This window comes from Canis lupus, chromosome 38 (genome assembly GCF_003254725.2).
Source record: "Canis lupus dingo isolate Sandy chromosome 38, ASM325472v2, whole genome shotgun sequence".
In the NCBI taxonomy this organism is placed as follows: domain Eukaryota; kingdom Metazoa; phylum Chordata; class Mammalia; order Carnivora; family Canidae; genus Canis; species Canis lupus.
Genome location: NC_064280.1, coordinates 13,503,384 through 13,528,864, shown reverse-complemented (window position 1 = coordinate 13,528,864; position 25,481 = coordinate 13,503,384). Strand labels below are relative to the sequence as shown.

Genomic DNA, 25,481 nt, shown 5'->3' with positions numbered 1-25,481 from the left:
GCACTCTGTTGTATTTGGTGAAATTAAATCTTAATAGGAGAGCCTCAGCTAAGGCGGCTACCCTTCACTTACCAAAATTAAACACTAGACATTAATTTCCTTTCCAAGAAGAGGAGAGGACATTTTGAGAATATTTTCAATTTACAAAATAGTTAAAACTCCAAGAGAAGCGTTCGCAAAATTTTTTATAAATTTCTATCACATATTTCTGTCACATATCTGTGCATTGTGCACTCTTTTTAATTAAAAGTAATGTGAAACATTTGTTACTCATCCTTGTCTTCTTTATAAATAATTTAGCAAGTAATTATTTTGTCTTCAGAAAAAAGAGATAATTGTCTCTAAATTATTATGATTGAATAAAATAAAGTCAAGATGTTTTTGTAATTGGCAGAGAAGAGCAACTAGTCCCTACTGGAGTGTTTTAACACTTTGCTTTTGTCTGATTAGATAAAAATTTTATAAAATGAGACTATAAAAGAAGTATCACTCAAAAAGGCAATCATCTCACTATCTAGAGATAACCATCATTAACATTTTGCCTGAAGAATGTATATATATACCTGCAATATACAAATAAATGCATGCAAGTGTGTTTTTATGCATACATATATATTATATATGTGTGTGTACACACGCACATTCACACACTTTTTTACAAAAGATTTAATTTATTCATTTGAGAGAGAAAGAACGTACAAGTGGAGGGGAGAGGCAGAGGGAGAAGCAGGCTTCCTGCTGAGCAGAGAGCCCCGATGCAATGTGGGGCTGGATCCCAGGACCCTGGGATCATGACCTCAGCCAAAGGCAGATGCTTAACCATCTGAGCCACCCAGACACCCCCTCCATACACACACACTTTTTTTTTTTTTTTTTTTTTTTAAGGAATCAGACTACACCAGTTCTTTTGAATCTTACCTTTTCTTAGAAATACAGGCATTTTTTTTTTTTTTTCAAATTTAGGGTAAAGATCTATGTTAACACTTTTAATGTCTTCATGGTGTTGTATTTACGTCTTATTTATTTAACTCAGCATATGCTGAGTATCCATGTTGTTTTCAAGCTCTCACCATTATGAATAGGCTGTATCTTTGAACTAACATCTGAAGTCAGACACAAATATGAAAGATGTTATTTCCTCTATTGTGAGTCACAAATACTAGGGAAATGCCCCGATATGTAATGGTACTTTATAAACCTTTGAAATAGCAATTCTACTTGACACTATGTTTTTCTATTCACTCGAAGTATTTCATATTTCCCTTCCTATATTCCTTTGGAGTAGTTAAGAGGTAGATACTACTATTTATATTTAACATACTAATTTCTTTTTTTTTTTTTAAAGGTTTTTTTTTTTCTTTTTTTTTTAATTTTTATTTATTTACTTATGATAGAGAGAGAGAGAGAGAGAGAGGCAGAGACACAGGCAGAGGGAGAAGCAGGCTCCATGCATCGGGAGCCTGATATGGGATTCGATCCCGGGTCTCCAGGATCACGCCCTGGGCCAAAGGCAGGCGCCAAACCGCTGCGCCACCCAGGGATCCCAACATACTAATTTCTGAGTTGAAGCATCTAAAGCTGTAAGTGGGGGAGAAGTGACACTAACACTAAATCTACAGAACAGAAGTTGCCTGTATCTATGCTGTGCTCCTTCCAACAGATAGGTGCTTTCCTTTGCTTCTTGAGGTTGACACGTTACCTGGGGAATTCCACTCAGCATGATTTCTCATTCCTGCCTCATTCCTTCAACTAGAGTGAGCTTTGCTGTCTTCATCTGGAATCTCCTTCACATTTGGCTGAAAGTGCCAGAAGACCTATTAGTCTTAATTTGATTTTAATCAGTTCCTATTCTAAAGCTCCTCAGCAATTAAATGGTTTTCACTGAGAGCTTATTTTGTGATCTTGAAGTTTATGTGGGTATCTCTGTCCTTCTCTATACTGTAAACTTCGATAATCAGAGATCCTAGACACTATTTATTTGGAATCCCCTAGAGACAACTTGTACTTCAAGTAACATACATACTAAAATATTTAAACTATTTTAGCTTTTGGACACTATCAATATTTTTTCATTGCATTGTGTAAAACTATTTATTTATTGTATTAGTTAATTTAAAGACTTCAGATTTTTGTCAATTCTATTTCTTAATGCATTTTTTTTAAAAAGATTTTATTTATTTATTCATGAGAGACACAGAGAGAGCAGCAGAGACATAGGCAGAGGGAGAAACAGGATCCCTGCGGGGAACCAGATGCAGGACTCCACCCCAGGGACCCGGATCACAACCTGAGCCAAAGGCAGATACTCAACCACTAAGTCACCAGGTACCCCTCTATTTCTTAATGTATTTTGAGTCTGTTTTGGAGAAGAGATTTGAAAAATAAAATCCATGATTTTTGAATGTTAAAAAACCATTAAATTAGAATGAAAAAAATGGGAGTTTTATTATATATAAATATTATATCATGGTTTTAAAAATGCTTGAAAGTTAAAGTCAATCTCACTTGATTTTTTAAATGTTTTTAATATACTTTCTGAAGTGCTTCTTAGCAAAATGCATACCTTTATATAATTTGTCCAGCTTTTGAATATGATTTTCCATATTTTGAGAAGAGATCAAATGATGGTAGTACAGTTTGGAAATCCTGGGAAGAAAACAATCAAAGATTACCACAGAGATCTTAATGACTTTGTATTATTACTGTTATTTTATTATAATTCATATTATATTAAATTCTAGATAGATATTTAACTGTACTTCAAGTTTCCCATTATATCCTCAAATAAGACAAAATTAGCAGTTAATTTTTATCAGTTGAAAGCCAGAAGTACCGAGCTTTCTTTAAACATAGCTTGCCATAGCTATGGGTGGTACTATTAAAAACCTTTGAGCAATGCAAAAGCCAGATGCAGTCACCTGTCATAAAGGAACTCACAATCTAAATTTTTTACCTTGACCTATAATCCTATAGTTGTGCTTTTGGGTCCTTTTCTGATGTGACCTATTTTCCTCTACATTTCCCTTCATTTAATCTTTCTTAGCAACACTTCTGTTTACTGAACACATTTTCTCATAGTCCTTATACTTACAGATGCCTCCACTTAGCTTTATCTCCAGTTATTTCCTTGACTCATTCCCTCCTTTTATCCCATCTCTGTTCAAAGAGGCCCTTTCAGACTACCTGCATATATAAAATAGCACTCCTGAAACTTTCTATCACCTCAACTGACCTCTATTTCTTAATTACTGCTCCTTGATATCACATATTTATTTATTTTGTGTCCCACATGGGATTATAAGTTTCATGGGAGTAGATACTTTGTTTTGTAAAAAATAAATATTTCTTGACTGAATGAATGAAACTGGAAAGGTGATGTATCCAAATACTTGTAAATAGAGGGCAGACTGTGGTAAGTACCACAGCACTGATACAAAAGAAGGCTATAGGAGTTTAGAGAGAAACAATCATTCTTTTACTCAGTAACCAGAGAAGCAACATTTGATTGAGGATAGAAATGAATGCTCTTCATGCATGTTACAAAGGCAAATAAATTAATGATGTAAAGCATTAAATAAGCAGTGAATATTGTTAATAAATGGCCAGACCATATAAAAGCATGTCTTTCCTTGTAAAGGAGGCCAATCCTTAACGGAGATGATTTGTGACAGTTTTTGTTTGTTGTTTTGTTTGTTCACTTAAGAAAACCTTGGAAAGAAGGATCTCCACCAATCAGCCCACCTCATTAGAGAAGTTCATACATTACAAACACACAAAACATAAATGTACTGAAGAACATGCAAGTATGTCTGTTACCAGGGATCTGGCTCTTTACTCTGATACAGCAGAGCTCTTATAAATATCTGCTTTTAAGACGAATGCCCCAGGGAGAACTCCACATCTGTTGCTCAGTGTTAGTGAAACAAAAGTGGCTAAGCCCAAGTGACATGAAGGACAGTTACCCTGTAACAGATGCTGCTTTCAAGTAGGGAAAGAATGTAAGTGGCAAAAATGCTTCGATAAAAAATTAATTAATTTGAATAAAATTCTTCCTCTTGGATACCATAAATGCAATAGAACTTCCTATAATGAGGTATTATTTTTCTGTGATGCTGAACATCCATACTCTTGCCTTATTTTAGTTCAAATTGTGATTCTGGAGGTACTCAGGAATTGATATAGTATTTATGAGAGTTGACCTTGACATGGCAGGGGCACTTTGCAATAGTTAATAATTCAAATTACTCAAATTTGAATATGAAATTTAGGCATACGTGTGAAACATAGCAGTGATTTTTTATGTAGGCACTTGATAAAGTCAGAATTTAGAACTGTGAATAGTTTGTTTTATAAATACAAACAACAATTTAATTTTTGGAAAAGTAAATTAAAAGGTGAATTTTATTTAAACTATCTTAGTTTAAACTTTTGATATTTATACTTATTCCTCATTTTGATATAGTAGATAATTCTGAGTATTTAAAATAACTCATTTTTAAAACATGTAAATAAGTTTAAATTTTGTTTTTTACATTTACTTTAACGTGCACTTGCTAAAAATGTATTCAAACTGCATATGTTTTAAATTGATTTATATTTTCCTTCAAAATTCAGTTTATATTGTTACTGGTAATGTAATAATAATTAAATAAAAAATCTTGATTCTAAAAATATAATTAAATAAAAACTTAAAAAAGAAAAATATAATTCATGATCCTGCTGAAATAAATGCAAGAAAGTAAATTATATGGAATATATAATTATGCATTACTTATGCGTGTCTTTATTTTATTACTCACCCAAATATCATAGACTCACCAACAGATAACTTGGTCATGGGAACAATTATTAAATTATGTTGTCTCTAATACCTTGCCAACTTTCAGTCTTCATTTCATAGTTCTTGATATTGTTATAATAAAAGTATTTTTATTATGGTAGGGTGACAGGACATATTTAACAGTTAAGTTGATTTGCAACTTTTTTTTTTTTAAGATTTTATTTATTTATTTATGAGAGGCACACAGAGAGAGGCAGAGACATAGGCAGAGGGAGAAGCAGGCTCCCTGTGGGGAGTTTGATGTGGGACTCAATTCCAGGACTCCGGGATCATGCCCTGAGCCAAAGGCAGACACTCAACCACTGAGCCACTCAGGTGCTCTGATTTGTAACTTTTCAATCCATCATATGACATGTGGCTTCCATTGCTCTGACCTTGTGCTCTATAACTGTTAGAGGTGGGCCTGCTCTTCATGTGCTTGGAGACATATTCAACTGACCCCCTAGGTTCTTCTTTAGACACAGAGTGCTTTTCTTCCAAAGGCCTCACTTTCCAACCTTTCCAAATCATCTTTACATCTTTCTTGTAAAACACTCTCATATTCTGAAGAGCTGTCCAGAAGCATTTGATCAAACTGACGAAAATGGAAATGGCAAACAGTGTGGAGGTTCCTCAAGAAGTTAAAAATTGAGCTACCCTATGATGTAGCAATTGCACTACTGCAAGATACAGATCTAGTGAAACACTGGGACACCTGCACCCCAATGTTCATAGCACTAATGTCCATAATAGCCAAATTGTGGAAGGAGCCAATCTGTCCTTCAACAGATGAATGGATAAAGACGATGTGGTCTATATATACAATGGAATATTACTCAGCCATCAGAAAGGATAAATATCTATCATTTACTTCAACATGGATGGAGCTGGAGGGTATTATGCTAAGTGAAATAAGTCAACCGGAGAAAGACAATTATCATATGGTTTCACTCACATGTGGAATGTAAGAAATAGTGAAAGAGACCATAAGGGAAGGGGGGGAAAGTGAGTGGGGAAAAATTAGAGAGGATGACAAACCATGAAAGACTCCAAACTCCGGGAAACAAACAGTTGCAGAAGCTGGGAGGGGGCAGTAAGTGCATGATGGGCGTAAAGGAGGCACATGATGAGATGAACACTGGGTGTTATACTATATGTTGGCAAATTGAATTTAAAAATTAAAAAAAAATAAAGAAATTTTAAAAATTAAAAACAAATAAAAGTAAAGGGAGGGAGAAGATATACCACGCTAACATTAATTAAAATAAGGTTGGAGTAACTATATTAATGTCAGACAAAACAGACTTCAGAGAAAAGAAATCATCAGGGATAAAGATGGGTGTTGCACAATAAAGGGGTCAGTTCTCAAAGAAGACATAACCATCCTTAATGTGTATGTGTGTAGCTCCAGAGCAGCAAAATACATGAAGCCAAACTAATAGAACTGCAATGAGAAACAGTGGCTGTAGGAGTTAGAGATCTCAACACCCCTTTCTAAGTAACTGACAGATCCGGCAGGCAGGAAATCAGTAAGTACACAAATGAAAAGAACAGCTGTCAATTAACCCTAACTGACATTTATAGACCACAATAGCCCACACATTCTTCTCAAGCTCACACGAAACATTCACCAAGACAGACCACATTCAGGGCCATAAAATATACCTCAATAAAGTCAAAAGAACAAATGTCATACAAACATATACTCTTATATCACAATGTAATTAAATTAGAAATCAGTAACATAAAGATAGCTGAAAAATCCCCAAATATTTGGAGGCTAAACACATACCTCTAAACACAGGTAGGGTCAAAGAAGAAGCATCAAGATAAATAAAAAAGTACTTCAAACTAGATGAAAATTAAAATACAACTTACCAAATTGTGGGATGCAACAAAAGGAGTGCAGAGAGGGAAACTGATAGCATTGAATGCATAGGGCAGAAATGAAGAAATATCTAAAACCACTAATATAAGTTTCCACTTTAGGAAACTGGAGAAAGAAGAAATTAAATCAAGTGAGAAGAAAATAAAATCAGAGCAGAAATCAGTGAAATTGAATACAAGAAATGGATAGAGATAAATCAGCAAAACCAAAAGCCAGTTTTTTTTTTAAAGATCAGTAAAATTGATAAATAACTAACAAGGTTAAGAAAAAAGAAAGAAGATACAAATTACTAATATCAGAGTTGAAAGACATTAAAAGGATGATAAAGGAACATGATGAAGAACTCCGTAATCACAAATTTGATAACTTAGGTGAAATGGACCAATTCCTTGAAAGATACAATCTACTAAAACTCACACAAGGAGAAACAGAAAATCTGAATAGGCCTATCTATTTAAAAAATTGAACCAATAATTGATAATCTTCCGAAACAGGCCCAGATGATTTCACTGATGAATTCCACCAGATAAAGAAGAAATGATACCAATTCTGTTTAAATTATTCCAGAAAATAATAGCACATGAAGCACTTCCTAATTCATTCTGCTTCATCATCTATAAAATGGAGATACTGGCCTCGCAGGGTCGTTGTGAGGATTACCCAGATAAAACATCTGGCACTTAGCACTAATATTTTTCTTCCCTTTTTCTTCAGTGGCAAAAGTCTATTCATATTCTACCTATCATATTCTTTAAAAATCAAATTAAATAAATTCCATTGGCACCTATGAGAGATTAATATGGAGCAATAATGCAGTGAAGTGGGACTCAAAGGATTTTGATCCTATCCCCGAACAGTAAAAATATTTTGAGCACATGGATAATATTGTGATGGTAAAACGTCATGTTAAACAGGTAAACAAATGAGGTAAAACTAAATATAAATAGAGTTTATATTTATATTTATATATTATCAATATATTAAATCATGCATATAATTCATATATAAATACATAAAATTAATCTATAAAATATGCTATATATTTATTAATATATGGTTATTAAAATATTTATATAAAATATTTATATTTATAAGATATAAATTTCTAACATGTTCTTCCCTCATTCCTGTGGATCTTCTTGTGTACTTAATTTTGGACTCCGCTAATACAATGAAGCGTGACTTGATCCTGTGTTAGTCTCACCTGTGCCTTCCACTAACATTTGAGCATCTAGAGTGTACAATTACTATGCTAGTCAGCTTCCAACTAATGGGAACCAAATCTCAGTGTGTCTTCCCAGGAGACCTCACAGGCTACTAGGAGAGTCAGACAACAGGCATTTACAGTTATGTAGATAAATAGGCATTGACTCTTCGGGTCTCTCTATCCCCTAAAAGAAATTTTTTTTAAAAACTCTTTATCACTCTTATTAATTTAAAACTCCAAATTCTTAGTTGGCCTCAAATTCTTCTTAACCAGTAACTGTTATCTCTGGTATAGGAAAAGAGGAATATGCCACTAAGACAGCTTTGGTTTTGGACAAAATCCGGCACTGGTTCTCATTGGTTTAAAATTTGCCGTTGATACATAAAACAGGCCACCCTTTCATGGGAAGCTCTTTATGAGTTCAAGAAAACCACCTGTACAACACTCACACAGTGTCACTTTTTAGATAGAGGGTGGGGGATTGCTTTTCTGAAAAATAACCTCATCAAGAAAAACACTGGGGACAGTAATTCTAAATCCTGCCATAGCCTCTGCTTGCCAAAGCAGACAGCTTTTGCTATTAGGATGCCCAGCCAAACACAAATAATCCACTGCTAAAATGAGCTCCTTGGGACAATTTAGGAGTCTTTGGAAGTGAACGGTTCTTTGAGCTGGAATGCAGCCCAGGTCCATTTTCAAACCAAGTCAAAATGACAAAGAGCAAATTTCCTGGGCCACTCACCCCTAAGTGTAAGATTACTTTAGGTTGGCAGCTGGGCTATTTATCTAGTTATTTAAGGTTTTTCACCAGATACCCACAACTGAGTACTTCAACAACCGGTTTCAGTTTTGGTAAGCAGGACAGTGCCGATACACCACAGCAAACACAACCTCGGAGACTGGAAGGACAGACAGAAATCAAAGGTGATGCATATACTGTTCAGCTTAACATATTTTTAAAAAATATTCAGCTCTGAAGCATTGTGAAGATTTTTCTCTTAGAGCTAAAAAAAAAAAAAAAAAAAAAAGAGGATGATGATAACTTTTAGCTGAATACTAAATACTATTTTAACTGAAAATACTTCCCGAAAGAGACCACAGTTAAGTCTAGTTTGCACTTGGGATTTTCTATAGTCTTCAAACAAGAGTTCATAGGCAGGTTTAAAAGATAGCCTGGCATTATTCCTGCACAACCAAACTCTGTTCTCCTACATGTGGAAGATGTTGTGATGGCATGAGCATTTCTACAGTTTTGACAAAAAAAGAATGTGGTTATAGGTTGTGGGAGTTACTGTCTTCTCCCTGGTTACTCTGTGTTTTCAGGAAAATATCCTAAAGCGTTCTCTATTATGTGTTCTGAATCCCACAGCTTTAGGATTTATCATGTTACTCCTTCAATGAAACCATTTGTCTACGTTCCCAAAGAAACCATTTTTAGCTGATCCTGAGTTCACGGTGCATCGTCAGTCTGAACGTGGAAAGGAAACCAAGTTCATATGTATAGTACATTATGCTTAGCGTGTCACTGATGGTGTTCACAACAGTGGTTTGAAAATTTACTTATGACTTCTGTTCTGAGGCAGTACTGCTTTGGAGCCAAGCTGCCTGGATTTGAAATCCAGCTGTATTCTTAAGAGCTCTGTGATCCTGGACAACTGATTTAACCTCTGCAATTCTTGTTTCCTCATTTGAAAGAGATGAAATAACAAAAATAATAACACTCTACTCATACAGTCATTACAATGATTGCAAGAGTCCATATGTATAAAGCACTTAAGACAGTCCTTGCATATAGCAAGGACTTCCTAAGTGTTAGCTATTTTCAAACTAAGAAATTCTTAGATATTTTTATTGAGATGGGAGGAGGGGATGGGTGGAGGGAATAGTTGTGGATGAATAATCCTAAATAGTTGCTTATTCAAAGGTCATTTATATTTGACTTTGGTGTACACATTGCTTTTATTTCAGTGAGGGTACATTTGAAATCTAATATTATATATTTGAGTTTCTATTGACTCTTTTCCCATTTTCATAGATCTTTCTTCTTCTTAACAGGTTTATCTGCCGTAGTTTTAATAGTTTTATCTGTTTTCTTTTATTTAGTTCATGGTCCTCCTCCATCTTTATAGCCTTGGTTATAAATGCACAGGTGGGAAATGGCAGGTCAGACATGTAAAGTGAAGGATAAATAATGGAATTTCTTGTTTGACCAGTTCACTGTATTATGGTATATATGTATTATGGCCATAATAAAAGAGATACAGGGTACAAAGATTTATCAGACAGAATAGATCTAGATATAGAAATATATGTGTACATATAAAATGTACACATATTATTATATGTGTACGTATAGTAATGTGTACATATTATCTGTTTAATTTCAAATAAAAACAGTAAAAATGTCATCTATATAAAAGCCACTGAAATGGAACATCCAACTAGATACAGTGCTGTAATTAGAATGATCTATAGCCTTTTAGTTGGTTTGGTAACAAAGCTAATGATACCAGGATGAGGTTCCAGGAACATTATTTTCATATACAAAGACAGTCCATTTTAAATAAAGGGAATGCTATATGAAACTAGCACTAAAGGGAAAGTTGGGGCTTGCACCGGGTTAGTATACTGGAAAATGTGCTGCCAAAGTGTTCAGAGATGCTATTGGAATGGCTTTAGGAAAACCATTTACAGGGGCACCTGGGGGATGCAGCTGGCTGAGGGTCCAACTCTTGGTTCCAGTTCAGGTGGTCATCTCATGGTTGTGAGATTGAGCCCTGTGTAGGCTCTGTGCTCTGCATGGAATGTGTCTGGGATTCTCTTTTCTTTCCCTCTGCCTTCCCTACTGCACAGTCTCTCTCTAATAAATAAATGAACTTAAAAAAAAAAAAGAGTGGGGAATAACAACTGAAACCAGGATTGTGACATTCCTAAATACTGCATGTTTCTTAGTACGAAAGTAACTGAATGCCCTTACACAGTCTGGTAAAGACAATTCTTAAGAGGGGAAATAACTGCTAAGACTGGTCACACTGTGTTCAAGTTGTGTTCCCAAGGTTGAGCACAGTGTATGGTAGGGGTGCGGTAAATGATATTTGGCTGAAAGAGTGACTGAATGATAATAAACAGACATGGTCTTGGGTAAACCACAAAACTGCTTAAAGTTTGAGCCTTCTGAAATAGCACTTCCTTATCCTCTCATTCAACCTTGTGAATCTAAAAGCCAAGAAGAGATGGAAACTGTGTGTATCCTGTTCTCCATCATCAAGAGGGTCCTCCTAAAGTCCACTCCACACTCTGGAATGTTCCTTCTTCCAGATAGTAGATGCTATACCCAGGCCTCTCAGTATCTTCAGTAATCTGGGTCTAAACATATTTGGAGAAGAGACAGAGAAACAGGAAGGCAAAGAGAAGGAGAGAAAATGAGAAAGAGAGAGAGAGAAGAGAAGAAAAGAAGGGAAAATAAAGCAGAGAAAAAGTGAGTAGTAGACATTCATCTATGAGCTCTATGGTAAATGAACAGGAGGGGGGCACCTGAGTGGCTGAGTGTTTGAGTGTCTGCCTTTGGCTCAGGTCATGATCCTGGGGTCCTGGGATCGAGTCCCACATTGGGCTCCCCACAGGGAGCCTGCTTCTCCCTCTGCCTATGTCTCTGCCTCTCTCTGTGACTCTCATGAATAAACAAACAAACAAACAAACAAACAAACAAACAAACTTTAAATGAACAGGAGCGTGTATTTGTCTTGTATTACCACTGCCAACACCATTACAGTGCCTGACCCAGCAGGACTCAATAAATTGTGGTTAAACGGAAATATAGGACTTCTCATTGTGATACTGTTTTGCAAAGGTGATACTGCCCAGATTCACTAGTAAATACCCTATAGCAATGTGTTCAAGGATGACAGCTTTATAAGAACACTAACCATTGATCCTCACCATTCAGATTCCTTAGTTGTAAATTTACTAAAATTCATCTGTAATCCCCAAATCAATACTCATGGTGCTTTCACACTCATTCACAGATCTAAGCAGAGTGGCAGAGTTGAGTCCCTGGATGCACACATCCCAGCTGAGGTCTGCTTTCTCATTTCAGCTCTCACACTATAAACAAGTATCCCCTGTGTTCTAATTTTACTGCCACCTCTTTTATCTTTCTTTGCTTGCTGTTGGTGACTTTACTGTTTAAAATGCCCAGTGCTGCACTGCTGTCTAAGTGTTCCTAAGTGCAAAAAGGCCACTCTATTCCTTGTGGGCAAAAGATGTTTGTCAGATAATCTGCATTTGGACAGGAATTATAGTGCTATTAGCCAGGAGTCAGATGTTAATGAAACAATATATATTAAATAAGTTTAAACAGGGTTTGCTGAGTGGCTCAGTCCGTTAAGGGGCTGCCTTAACCTCAGGTCATGATTCCAGAGGCCCAGGATTGAGCTCCACATCAGGCTCCCCATTCCCTCTGAAGTTCTCCCCTCTCATGCTCTCACTCTCTCTCTCTCTCAAATAAATAAAATTTTTAAAATAAATAAATAATAAGTTTAAACAGAAACACACATAAAAACAATGTCATTAGTTGACAAAAATGTTGACCACAGGCTCTCAGTAATCTAACCCTGTATTCTCCTTAGGAGCAATGGTTCGGTATTCACTGACTCTGTTCACACTGACCTTATAGATCATGACCACCTCAAATAAAAGAATCCGCTGTATGCCTGTTGCACAGTCATGCTATATCATGATGCACTCACTGTTGTGTGGACTTATACATTCTTCAGAATACGAGAGATGCCATGCCTCCTAGGGCACAAGTTATGTTGAATGAACAAATGAATGAATGAGAACACAAAACTATGAGCTAAGGGATTCATAGTATTGCTTACTATTCTTTACAGAGTGGGTTGTAAATAACTTTCTATGAACACTAACTACATATCAGTTATATCCTGACATTCTAGTTTTATGAGAAGGTTTTCATTTCAGTATAATTTCTCTGAGATTAAAAATAAAGTACAAGGGCAGCCCAGGTGGCCCAGCGGTTTAGCGCTGCCTTCAGCCCAGGGTGTGATCCTGGAGACCTGGGATCGAGTCCCACGTCGGGCTCCCTACATGGAGCCTGCTTTTCCCTCTGCCTGTGTCTCTGCCTCTCTCTCTCTCTCTCTGTGTGTGTGTGTGTGTCTCTCATTAATAAATAAATAAAATCTTAAAAAAAAAATAAAGTACAAATGAAGCTTCTAATGAGCAGAATTCTCATAACTTTCTACTAAACCTAGATCTTCATATGATCATCAAGAGTTATCATCTTTAATTTTTCTGCTCTTTTTTAAATAATTGGTTTCATTCATTTATTCCCTCATTCTTTAAAAAAAAAAAAAAGTTATATGACTACTTAGGCCAAGCACGGCTCTAGACTGTGAGGATACAGCAATGAAGAAGGCAAAAATGCCTGTCTTCATGAAACTTAAATTTTTAGTAACTACAGAGAGACTGTAAGCAAATAAATCAGTCAGATAATAAGTGGTATGAAGGAAAATGAAACAGGGCAGCGAGAAGGGCCGATGGAATGAAAGGCCTTGCAACTTCATATCATGTGGTCGTGACAACATTAGTGTCATTTCAAGTAACAAAAATCCACTAAGCTACTAAAATGATTGATTTATCTGCTGCTAGATTTTGGAGGGCAAAATTTTCTGACATCTGAAACCCATTTGTATATTTGGCTTTAGCAGTGCGGAATGTATGTAAGCATCAAGCAAATTTTTGTGATGCGATTTATTACTATTTCTTGCCTAGCTAGAATGGACGCCTTGCTAACATATCTTTTTCATTGCCTTTTCTCTATATGCAGTGAGAAAGGGGTACCGTGGCCTTGTGTATATGAGCAGAGCTCCATTCATCACTTCTTCAATGGGCACTGCCATGGCTTAATGCTATCCTCACGCAACACACGTTGATATTTTTCCGGCTCTTCAGGAAGAGCAGTGCAACAGTTCAGCCAGTGAATGGACCCTAGCCCATAACTTCCAATTCCCACTGGTGCATTTACATCCCTTAAGCAGCACTGCCCAAGAGAGACATTCGGAGAAATAAAGGGGACTATTAATAATAGTTACTTCTCTTCCTTTCATTCAACCACAAATGGTGTCTAATGTCAAAAAGTAATTAGCCAGAAAAATATTCACATAGAAATAATACCTGATGCATTATCTGGGTAAGTGGCAGCTGGAGATTTTTATTTTTTTATAACAATAACTGATTTTGGTCAATGTTAGGTTTTGTTTTCTTTTGTTTTTCTTTTCCACTGTGGGCTCCAATGAGAAAAAGTGATCCTCCTACAGAAGTAATAGATGCATTTTTCTTCCACTTTCCTTGAAATTGTTCACATCTGAGTTTGTGTGATGGGGTTTATTATTATTTCTTGGTTAGCTGGAGGGGAGGCCTCTGCATAACATATCTTGTTCATTTTCTAATTACCTCCTGAAAATGCAAACACCCCTGAAACAATAAACTGGCTAATTTAAAAGGCATAGCTAACTAAAATGAAGGGCAATTTCCTACTTATTTTAATGGCTTTAAAAGTACAAATCTTACCCTTGGAATCAACTAGTCATTGGATTTTAAAATAAAAGTAATATTGTCTTGTCTTCATAAAAGGCAATCTATCTCCTTCTGTATACCACTTTCATCAAACAATGTTTTTTACTTGTTGGTTTACTCTTTTACTGTGAGAATGTCTGTGATAATGTGTGGTATAAAAATCAAGAAATTAGTCTCACAGCAGGGAGTCTGCTAACAACACCATTTTAATCTTATCCTTCAAGCAGTGGCAGAAAACATATTAATTGCAGTTTAATTTGTGCAACAAATATTTCATTTTAATTATGCTTAATTTTTGTCAAGTTATAAAAATGTCAATAGTTCTGACATCATTTTTTTCTTACAAGTTTTTTTTTTAAATGAAAGAATTAAAATCAAGTGCTGCTTCTGAAAGAAATTATGAAAGATTTCTAATTACTGCTTATGTTTTTGAAAAATTGCTAATCTAGAAGCCCCAAAATAACATCTGGGAACATGTGAACTTGAAGCTTTATTACTCAATGTTTATAATTCTTAATAATATACACGCATCATTAATATAATGGAATTCTCACAGGAAGGTTTTTTTTTTTGTAATTATAGGCTATATCAATAACTGTCATTGAATAGTGCATTTTCTCTATAAAAACATTTTTGTTAATTCCTCTCAGGGAAACTAAGACAAGAATAAGTGAAGCTGATTGCAGTTGATATACTGCACTGAAGAAAAGAATATTTACCATTAACAGAAGTAGAAAGGAAAATGTCAAATCACCAAAGTTGAAGAGCATTAATTATATTCAGAAAATATTTATTAAGCTCTCACTAGGTGCATATCCTACCCAAACATGAAGTCTCATGCAAAAAGGCTACCTCCTCCTGGAAATCCTTCTCTCTCCAGATGTAAGTTAGATCTCCCTGCATGCCTGTGGTGTATAATTATACCCTTCTCACTCTCACTGCCCTGGTTATGTTTTCTGGTTGGTATCACAATAATTCCCACACGTGTTTCATGTCCCACACTAGATGATAAGGTTCCTGGGGGTAGGATCCAGACTTTTTATCTTCATATCCTCCATCGGTTACATTCAAATATACTTTAAATGAAACCTACTGGTATGAATAAAATGTTCTGGGTGTTATATTTTGGGAAATAACACTATCATTACAAAAGCCTTTCTAAAAAAAAAAAAAAAAAAAAAAAAAAAAAAAAAAAAAGCCTTTCTATAAAACTTTGTATATACCTGTACTTCAAAATTACTCATTTAGAAGACTTCCAGTTTCAAGATGGCAGAGCAATAAATTTCTTGCCCTGTCTTATTCCTCTTAGAAATCTGACCTCAAACCTGGAGAATTTATAAACATCTACAAAACTAAATCTTTAATGAAACTGGGAGATGGCAGTGACCTCAAGTTATAATTTATATTGAGAAACAGATGAAGAGTGGTACCAGCCCTAAAGGGAACAGACAACAGAGATACCTTTGTGTCTGGAAATGGGAATACCAATGAAATTCCATCCTATTCTTCCTTCCAAACCCACAACTCTGAGGCATGGGAATCTTCAGCTATCTCAGAAGACAAAAGTAAGGCACAGGGTTTGGCTGGAAGTCTCTGTAAGGAACACTTCTAAGCTCCCTCCCCAAATGTTCCCCAGGAATGTCCCTCCCTCCTTTTCTTCCCCAGGTTTAGAAGGTCTGTTTTCTGAGGGGAAATAAAACAAATAAGCCTTACTCAGGCACATACAGAATTCAACTGGCATTTCAGTATCTCATTTTTACATATAATGAACAGCCAAAGATTAACAAATGTTTGAGAAACATCCAACCTAAAAGGCAGAGATAGCTATAAATAAGCAAAAAAAAAAAAAAAAAAAAAAAAAAAAAAAAAAAAAATAGATGACTTTGAAACAATGCAAGAAGCAGAACAAAGTATTATTAAAATCTAAAATATTCTAAGAGACATTAAAATATATATTGCATCCATTAAGCAAGTATAGGCTCCTATTAAAAAAAAATAAAAGAAAGAGATTTACTGAATTAATAATACAGAAGCAGAAAAAAAGTCTGATAGAAAAACTGGAATTTAACACCAACAAATGTTCCCAGGAAGTAAAACAAAGGGACAATGAAATGGAAATAGGAGAAAGATTTTTTAAAAACAACAACAACTTGATGATCAACGTAGAGAATTTGATCTCTTACTATAGGAACTCTGGTAAAAAGAATCTCAGAAAGCAAGTAGGAAAGAATTAGGAAAGAATGCAAGAAAATTACCCTGAACAAAGTGACATGTACCAGTGGTTTAAAAAAGAGTAGAGATAACTTTCAACTTAAAATTCTATATCTAATCAGTGTCAATTACATGTGGGATGGAATTTTCAGAAATAACAATTATACTGAAAGTCTGTTATAGAGTACAGGGAAACTTGACGAGAAGTGTGAAGAAAATCAAGCAAATGAGGATAATGCAATTATTAATTCCAGGGAATATAGAAAGCTATACAAGAAAGAAAAATCATCATTGGGCACTTCTTGGCTTAGTAAGAAACAATATTTCCATAGTTTAAAAAAATACAGAAAGTCAGTATTTTTTACTCAGAATTATTTCAAGAAAACATGGAGAGGATCGTATAAAAGAGATAAATTCATATCTTTCATAGCTGAAAGATATGATTAGCTAACATCTAAAACTGATAAACTAAGAGACAGTACATTGTTTTAGGTAGAAGATAAAATAATTGAAAGTGATGGTTTCTGGGAAGGAAGACTGGACATGAAGGGTGGAGGAGGAATGGGTCAGGAGTATGCCTCTTCACATGCTAAGTCTTGAACATATTTACTTTACTTTCACTATTTTTATGTTTTATTTGATGTAAACAAAGTAAATAATTTTAGTGCACCAAAGAGTTTACTATTCTTAGAATTAAATTTCCTTTCTCTATTTGGATAATTACTTACCAACTACATTCTTCTCAGTAATTGATGTCCTACTTTTTAAATCATTTATATAAGATATATTTATGCTAACTACCTAAATGTATGGTTTTCCATATGCTATTTTTTAAGGCCATATTTTCCTTTCTGACCATTTTAACAATGCTTCCCATAAGCAAGTCTATATAATATTAAGATACAGATAAGACAGTCAAAAGGAATTAATGTATTTTATAATGCCAACTCCATTTATAAACTTTTGGAAAATTATATACACATTTACTAGTCTATGTACAATAATTAATGTCTATATTTAAACCAAAATTATTAAAGATGTTCTATTTTCTGAACTAGTGTCCTTTTCTCCAACTAAATCAAATTAAGAAAGCAATGTGAATTTCCTCATAAGCTATTTCATACTTGGATGCCCTTGAACTTTACTGAGTCTGAACTAAAAACATGTGTAGGTAAAATACTTTGATATTCAAAATACTAAGGAATATTTATTTGCTGTTGCCATTCAAAGCACAATTCATTGCAGAACATTTATATATAACTTGTAATGTATTTAAGCTTTATAAATAAAAGACTGTCAAAATTAAGAACTTATGATACATATAAAAAGTTAATCTTAATATTCAATACATTATTTCATTATTATTTTTGAGCAATACAAAAATTATTTAAATATGGAGAGGATATAAAAAGGAAAAATTTAAATAATTATAGCTTCTTGAAACTCTGGTTGGCATGGTCACACAACATAGGAGAAAAATTCTTTTGGATAAAGTTGAATACAACTATGTATGCATTGTATTGACATATCTCTTTGGTTCTGCAAATAAGAACTTATCAGAAAGAAAGTAAAAAATAAGTTATGTCTCACTGTGGCCAATATACAATAACATGCTAATTAGTTGACAGCTTTTTAAAAATTGTTTTGAAAATAAACCACTAATAGAAGTTATATTCTTAGTAAATAAATTATATGAAGTTGATATTTACAAACAAGAAATTCTGAACTGTTAGGTAGGTTAACCACTCATATAATTTGCTTAAATTATTATTCTACTTAATAAGACCCTTTTTATAAGAAGCATAAAGTAGATTCAATATAAGAAAAAATAAAACAAGTAGCAAGCATACATAACATTAAGTTCTAAGTAGTCCAGATTTGGCACTGATGTGAACAGGCCAAATAGTTTACTGGGGTATTATGATATCTTGTAGCCACAAGCAACTTGAAGGATAATGTGAATTATTCGTAGAAAACACCTCTCAAGTAAACTTGATAGGTTAAAAGTGTCCCAAACAAATCAAAATCTTTCAGAGATAATTCATAGGGTCTTTTTAACAAATAAGAACCAGAATATTCTACACTTTATTAAGTAACATTTTGACAGGTATATATTCACTTTACTGAAGAAAAGAAAGGAAAAGTATAAGAATTGTTTCATGTTGAAAAGCTACATTAAAGCTCTAACATGAACATAATATAAATATGGTAGACTGAAATAATTATGAATTTAGATTTTATGCAAACATTATTTAGCAATGTAGTTGAGGATATTAATGCATAACACTTGTATATATTTCTTATGTGGACAGATGTTTAGCTAATATAGATCATGATATAGGTCTTAGTCATCATTAATGATATTTCTAGAAACCCATTAGTTTCCAAGAGCCTGGAAATTAATGGCAGAGTATTTCAATTGGTTTTGTCTGCTCTACAGCTATGGTTAGAGACTATCCAAATTTTCAGAACAGTTAATGTGATATAATGGATATCAACTTCATGATGTCCCATAAAGTTATCTACCATGGGGGTTAGTTAATTGGTCTACAGGAGGAATTTCCTCTGCATGAAATATTATATTTAGAGTCCTAGGAAAAATGTTGTCCATCTCTGTCATCAATAACACATAAAAGAATTGGCTCAGGATGTGGAGGGAAAATATCAAACAACTAGTAATGTCTATGTCTCCACAAGTGGAGCTGAAAAAGTCATCAAAGAATTATCTCCAACAAACAATATGGTTCTCAGACAGTTATACCAGCAAGTTTTTTGACACTTTCAAGTAACAGATCTAATTCTCAGTATAAGTAAATTGTTCTGGGTCTTCTCCTTACTTATGTCCTCATCACAAGTTTTAAAGTTGGGTTTCTTTAGGGGCATTTTTTTTTTTTTTCAAAAAAATTTTTCTATCTCTCCAAGATATTTTTAGGATAATGAGTGGAAAACATAAACTTACAGCACTGTAGAAACCATGTGTGGGCTGGGCTTTACACAGGTTCTACAGAGACTGACTATATATAAGGCCCCTGAGCCATGTACAGAAGAGTTGCATATAAGAGGCAGGACCAGGTTAGAAGTATAAATTTTCATCTCTTCCACCAATTATTAGTGCTGGAAGACTATGAAATAAGGGCGAGTGAATTGGGTTGCCTTCCAACTGGAGGCTGGAATGAGGTCTTGATCTAAAGAGATAAAAGACCCAAATCCATGGGCTCTCTGTGTTAGTAAACCAGTGAATGTGTCTAGTGGTCTTCAGATAGGAAAAGGATAAGAGGAAAAAATGATAAGGGCCCATGGAAGAAAAATCAATTCACATGTTAAAGACTTGGATGAAAGCAGACATCTGAAAGTCATCATTTCCGGGAACCTGAAGAAAATTTAAGTGTTTGAGAATATTTGCCAACTTCAATCAGCTTCTAAAACTATGGATTCTATAAAACGGAGCCCATAAAAACAAGTTCAGAGATATTCAGTGAAATAAGCAAAGATCATAATAGCAGAACTAAAATTCACTATGGAGTGAATTTCAAAGTTGAATGGATGGTAAGGGTTATATTTTAGGATAAAGAAAATAATTTAAAAAATCAGCAACCCCCCAACAAACATACAAAATCAAGTTAGCTGAAATATTTCTTTCAGAATAGCAACTGATAGAAAGTCACAAAGTGGTAGCTATAAAGTTAAGAGGAAAACGTTTTGAGCCCAGTACTTTATACATATTCCAGTTATCAGTTACATATGAGAGCAGCAGAAAAGTACTCTTAGACATTGTATTAATTGGGATTAGAATCAACCCCAACTGATAGAAAGCCCAAATTAATGGCAATTTAAGAGAAAAGTGTCTATTTCTCTTTTACACAAAAGTCCATGGTTGGTGTGATAAGGGACCCAGGATTTTTCATATTATTGCTCTACTTTTTTGTGGCCTGTACTGATTCAAGTATTACAATGATTGAAGATGTCAATCAATCTCTAGCTATCAAATCCCCTGTTCTAGACATCCAGAAGGAAGAAATGAGGAGAATGACATTTATTTTTCTTTAAGAAGATGATGGGAGCCTGCCTACTATGGAGCTTTTGAGTTCCCATGCATCTTGCTGAATGTGTCAAAGTCACAAAGTTTTGATCATTCTTTCAGTTGGAATAAGGGTCACTTCTTGGTACTGTTTATGCAACTAGCAACAAAGTCCTACAAAGCACCTGGTTTCCCACTGGACAGAGCTGGCTTTCTTATTTCTTCCTATAAAAGTAATGGATTTCCTATATTTGGGGTTATCCTCTTAAGGTACATTTGCATACGCAGGCCAGGGAATACCTGGCTCTCTGTATCCCCTTATGACATTTGACATTGCTTAGGGAACTTAGTACAACTAAACTCCTACTGTTTTTACTCTGAGGAATAGTCTCTGACATAGGAAGCTTATGACTCTTACCAGCATCTATGGCACTGTGTCAGACTGTTACTAGCTTGTACAGTTCTTTTAGTGAGAGTACTGCTTTTAACCGTGTTATACACCATAAGAATTATTTATGTAGGGAAAAATTCTGATAAATAATTCTTGGGAGTTGAACCCACAGTTTTGCTTACATTCCACTTTACAGCATAAAGGATTATACTAGCTTTAAAAGGTGGCTGATAAATTCAGTTTTTATTTCAGGCAGCCCGGTACCCAGGTTCCACTAGTACAGAAATCAGAGGTTTTGTTAGTATAGAACAAGGATTAGTAAACTGTGGCCCACAGGTCCAAGCCATCTGACTGCCTAATTTTTAAATAACGTTTCACTGGAACACAGTCATGCTGATCCTTTTATGTTTTGTCTATGATTGCTTTGGTGCTATAATGGCTGACTTGAGTAGGGTAATATAGGCCATGTCACACTCAAAGCCTAAAATATTTACTATCTGGCCCTTTAAGAGAGAGTTTGCTGACCCATGGTATAGAAGGGGAAGTCTTATATGAAGGGACAACAAACTCTTTGTTATAGATATTTAAGGCTTCAGAAAATATACTGTCCATGCCCTCCTTTAAATAAAGCCTTATTTTTTTAAGTCATACATCAAAGAAGTGATTCATTTTAGTATCTCAGGAGAAGGATCAGTAATATTAACATGATCTCAAACAAAAAACATAAATGTGGGATCCCTGGGTGGCGCAGCGGTTTGGCGCCTGCCTTTGGCCCAGGGCGCGATCCTGGAGACGCCGGATCGAATCCCATGTCAGGCTCCCGGTGCATGGAGCCTGCTTCTCCCTCTGCCTGTGTCTCTGCCTCTCTCTCTCTCTCTCTCTCTCTGTGACTATCATAAATAAATAAAATCTTTAAAAAAAAAAAAAAAACATAAATGTAGAAGATTGGAACATTTTTAACAAATTTCAAGAGATCGGTAAATTTTGTACCCCAAAACTGCAGAAAATATATTCATTTTTAATGTATTTGGAATATTTACCAAAATGACCAGATCCTGGGCCATAAATCAACTCTGAATAAATTTCAGGAGATTAAAATCACAGAGTTTGTTCTTAGACCACAGAAGAATTAAACTAGTAAATTAATAAAAATAGAACTTGGAAATCTCTAAAAAATAGAAAATCCAATAATATACTTCTAACCAAAACATGATTTAAAATAGAAAACGTTTTAAGATTTATGGTGAAGCCTTGTGAAATGTCACTAAACCCATGTTTTGAAATTTATAGCCTTATAAGCACATAGTAGACAGAAAGACTGAAAATGAATTATTTAATTATCTATCTCAAGAAGTAACAAAAAAGAAAAGCAAATTAAACCCAAAAAAGGTGAAGGAAGAAAAAAGTAAAGAGCATGTATTAATAAATAGAAAATAACCACTCAACTGAGAATTGTATGAATAGACTGATGATATTGAGTCCTTAGCAAGATAATAAAACATTTATCAATATCATGAATGAAACAGGGGACATCACTATATATGCCACAGGCATTAAGTATACAATAAAGGAGATCATGAACAGCCTTTGTCAGGAAACATGAAAATTTAGATTAACAGGTCAAACTGAAAAAACACAACCCATTAGACATGATAAGAAATACAAATGCGAATTGTCCTATATAAATTATAAGCATTGAATAAATAAAAACCTACCCAGAAAGAACACCCCCAAATCCAATGGGTTCACTAGTAAATTCTCCCAAATATTTAAGGAAGAAATAACACAATTTTACACAAATTCTTTAAGGAATAGATATAGAGGGAACGCTACCCAAATATGTTTTTGAGGCCAGCATAATTCTGACACTGAAACCTGACAAAGTCTTTATAAGAAGAAGTAGAGACAAATCTATTTCACAAACTTAAGTATTAGCAAATTGAATGCAGTAACACATAAAAATGATAACATCTCAAGATCAAGTTGAGTTTATGCCAGGAATAAAAGATCGGGTTAACATTAAAAAAAAAAAATCAAACAATGTAAATGACTGCAATAATAGAATAAAGAAATCACATGATCATCTTATAGATGTAGAAGACACCTATGATAAAGTTTAATATCTATTACGATTTTAAAGATAGTCACCTCTTAGAAACAAAAGGTCTTTTAATATGATAAAGTATGATAAAGCATCATGATTATTGAAAAAATAGTACAAGTATTCACTTGACATCAGAAATGATTAAGAAGAAATAAAATTTTATTTTACAAGAAACATGTTTACATGTGGAAAAAATCTACAGATAAGTTATTACTATTCATGAACTTAGCAAAATCATTGAATATAAAGTCAGAATTGGGAAAAATAGTTTGAAAAGAATATATAAAGAAAAAAAAGACCCCACAGAGGTCCCCAGCCCCTTCCAAAACATGAGTGTACAGCAAGAAGGCACCAGCTATGAACCAGGCAGATGGCCCTCACCAGAAGGCAACCATACTGGAGCCTTGATTTTAGACTTGTAGCATCCAGAACTGTGAGAAATAAATATCTATTGTTTAAAAGTAAAAACAGAACAAAACAAAAAACAATGTAAAGTATGATATCTTTTACGTATATTTTAACTATAAATTATATCATGTACCCACCATTGAGCTTTAACCAATATATTTTGCTGTATTTTATGTACCTATGTACTGTATGTATATATATAGATACATGTAAAATTTTTCATAACTAAGAATTTTGTATGATCCTTTGTGAGAAAATAAATATCAAAATATATCAAATGTAGTCAAAGCTCTTCTCAGAGTATAGTGTCATGGTTAATAGCTCAGACTTTGGCAATCGTTAGCGTTACTTATTCTTAATTTGTAATCTACTGAGAAGAAATGATAGTGATAGAAATATCTAGGTTAGTTCCAGAGATTAAAAGTGATAATACACCCAAAGCTCTTCCTTAATGCATGTCTATTTACTACGGCAATTTTATCAATAAAAAGGGAAGAATTGAAACATGGAGAACCTTTGCTGCTCATATAGCCAAGCTTCAAAGGAAAGAGCAATTAGAGACAACATCCAAAAGTGGTTTCTTTTCTTTCTTTCTTCTTGTTTTCCATTTTAAAGGACATAACCCTTGCAAGTAGAATTTCATATGTATTTTATTGAATTGTCCTACCAATCAAGGCAGTACCTCACACCTAGTGGGCACTAAATAGTTGCTAGTGATGAATCAACATTAAAAATGAGATTTAATTGTTAGTAGAAATTGTAGACATGCCTGTAAAATGACTCACTCTCCCTTTTGTAGAGAAGATAAAAACCTTTAAGTAGTTGAACTCCAGGTTTATGCAGAGTGATTTAAGTGGGAATATATAGATCTTCGGTCTTAATGCTTTAAAATGTTTGGCTCAAAGCAAAATGTAGACATTTTATAAAATGGGAGAGCTATCCTTCCTTAACAATAAGCTACCATCTATGTATTAATTTCACAGAAACTCTTCCCGGGATTTTAGTCACCTAACTACCAACTATGATTCTCCTATATATTATACATACATTTGAAAAAAAATGAAATACATGGATATGCTTTATTGCTACCTTTAGCAGGATTGAAACAGTATATCAAATTTTATTTTGGTGGTCTTTTATTAGCTTTCTACCACTTGATCAGCTGATATCACTAATAATAAATTTTTTTTTATAAACTAGAGTTTGCAAGTCCTGTCCCGAGACTGTAATATTTCAAAAAACAGTCTAAGCTTTAGGGAAAAAACCAATTACAGAAACAGCATTAAAAATGCCAAGCACCGGGCAGAAGCAATTCTGGATCAGTTTAAAAAAGTGATTGATGAAACTCTAATCCAAGCTGAAGGAACAGTTTCACGACAAGCTGTGACCATTCCACACACTTCATTAGCTGCCATAATTAGCCTGGTGTTTCAATTTGTTAGAACTGGTGGGGACAATTTTCCTCAGAATGCAAACATCAAAAAACAGGGTCCCTCAGACTTCAGAAGAGGCTGATGAGAGGCTTTTCTAGTCTCTGTTAACTAAAAGATTAATTATTGCTGATGGGAGCCTGTGCTGTGATTGTCACTCTGTCTATGTGCATTACTTTTAGCATTAGAAGAAAGACATGGTTGACACTGCACTACTCAATCAAGCAGCTTCACATTAGTGCACAAAGTCGGTTTTAATATCCAGGCTATTTTTGATTGATTTTTCTTCCTGTTTTCTGGGACCAAGCCTCACACCTATTTATTTATATCAGAATTTTAAAACGGTCTCTAACATATTGAGAAGTTTGCTTAATGCATTTTGCCTCAAGTTATAGCTTCCCCTTTAAAGAT

The 25,481-nt window shown here is 34.4% G+C and overlaps 1 protein-coding gene across 4 annotated transcripts in view; it reads right to left on the bottom strand.

The window, feature by feature from the left end:
- SPATA17 (spermatogenesis associated 17) overlaps positions 1 to 25,481 on the bottom strand; it is a 212,874-nt gene that overhangs the window by 32,976 nt on the left and 154,417 nt on the right. For 3 of the 4 annotated variants that reach the window (XM_025420991.3, XM_025420990.2, XM_049106949.1), the window contains one exon: positions 2,564 to 2,646. In XM_025420991.3, the coding sequence (XP_025276776.1) occupies positions 2,566 to 2,646 (81 nt within the window). In that variant the 3' untranslated portion in view covers positions 2,564 to 2,565. Of the gene's footprint in view, positions 1 to 1,394; positions 1,797 to 2,563; positions 2,647 to 25,481 lie in introns of those variants that run through there. The other variant, XM_025420993.3, reaches the window with a different exon arrangement.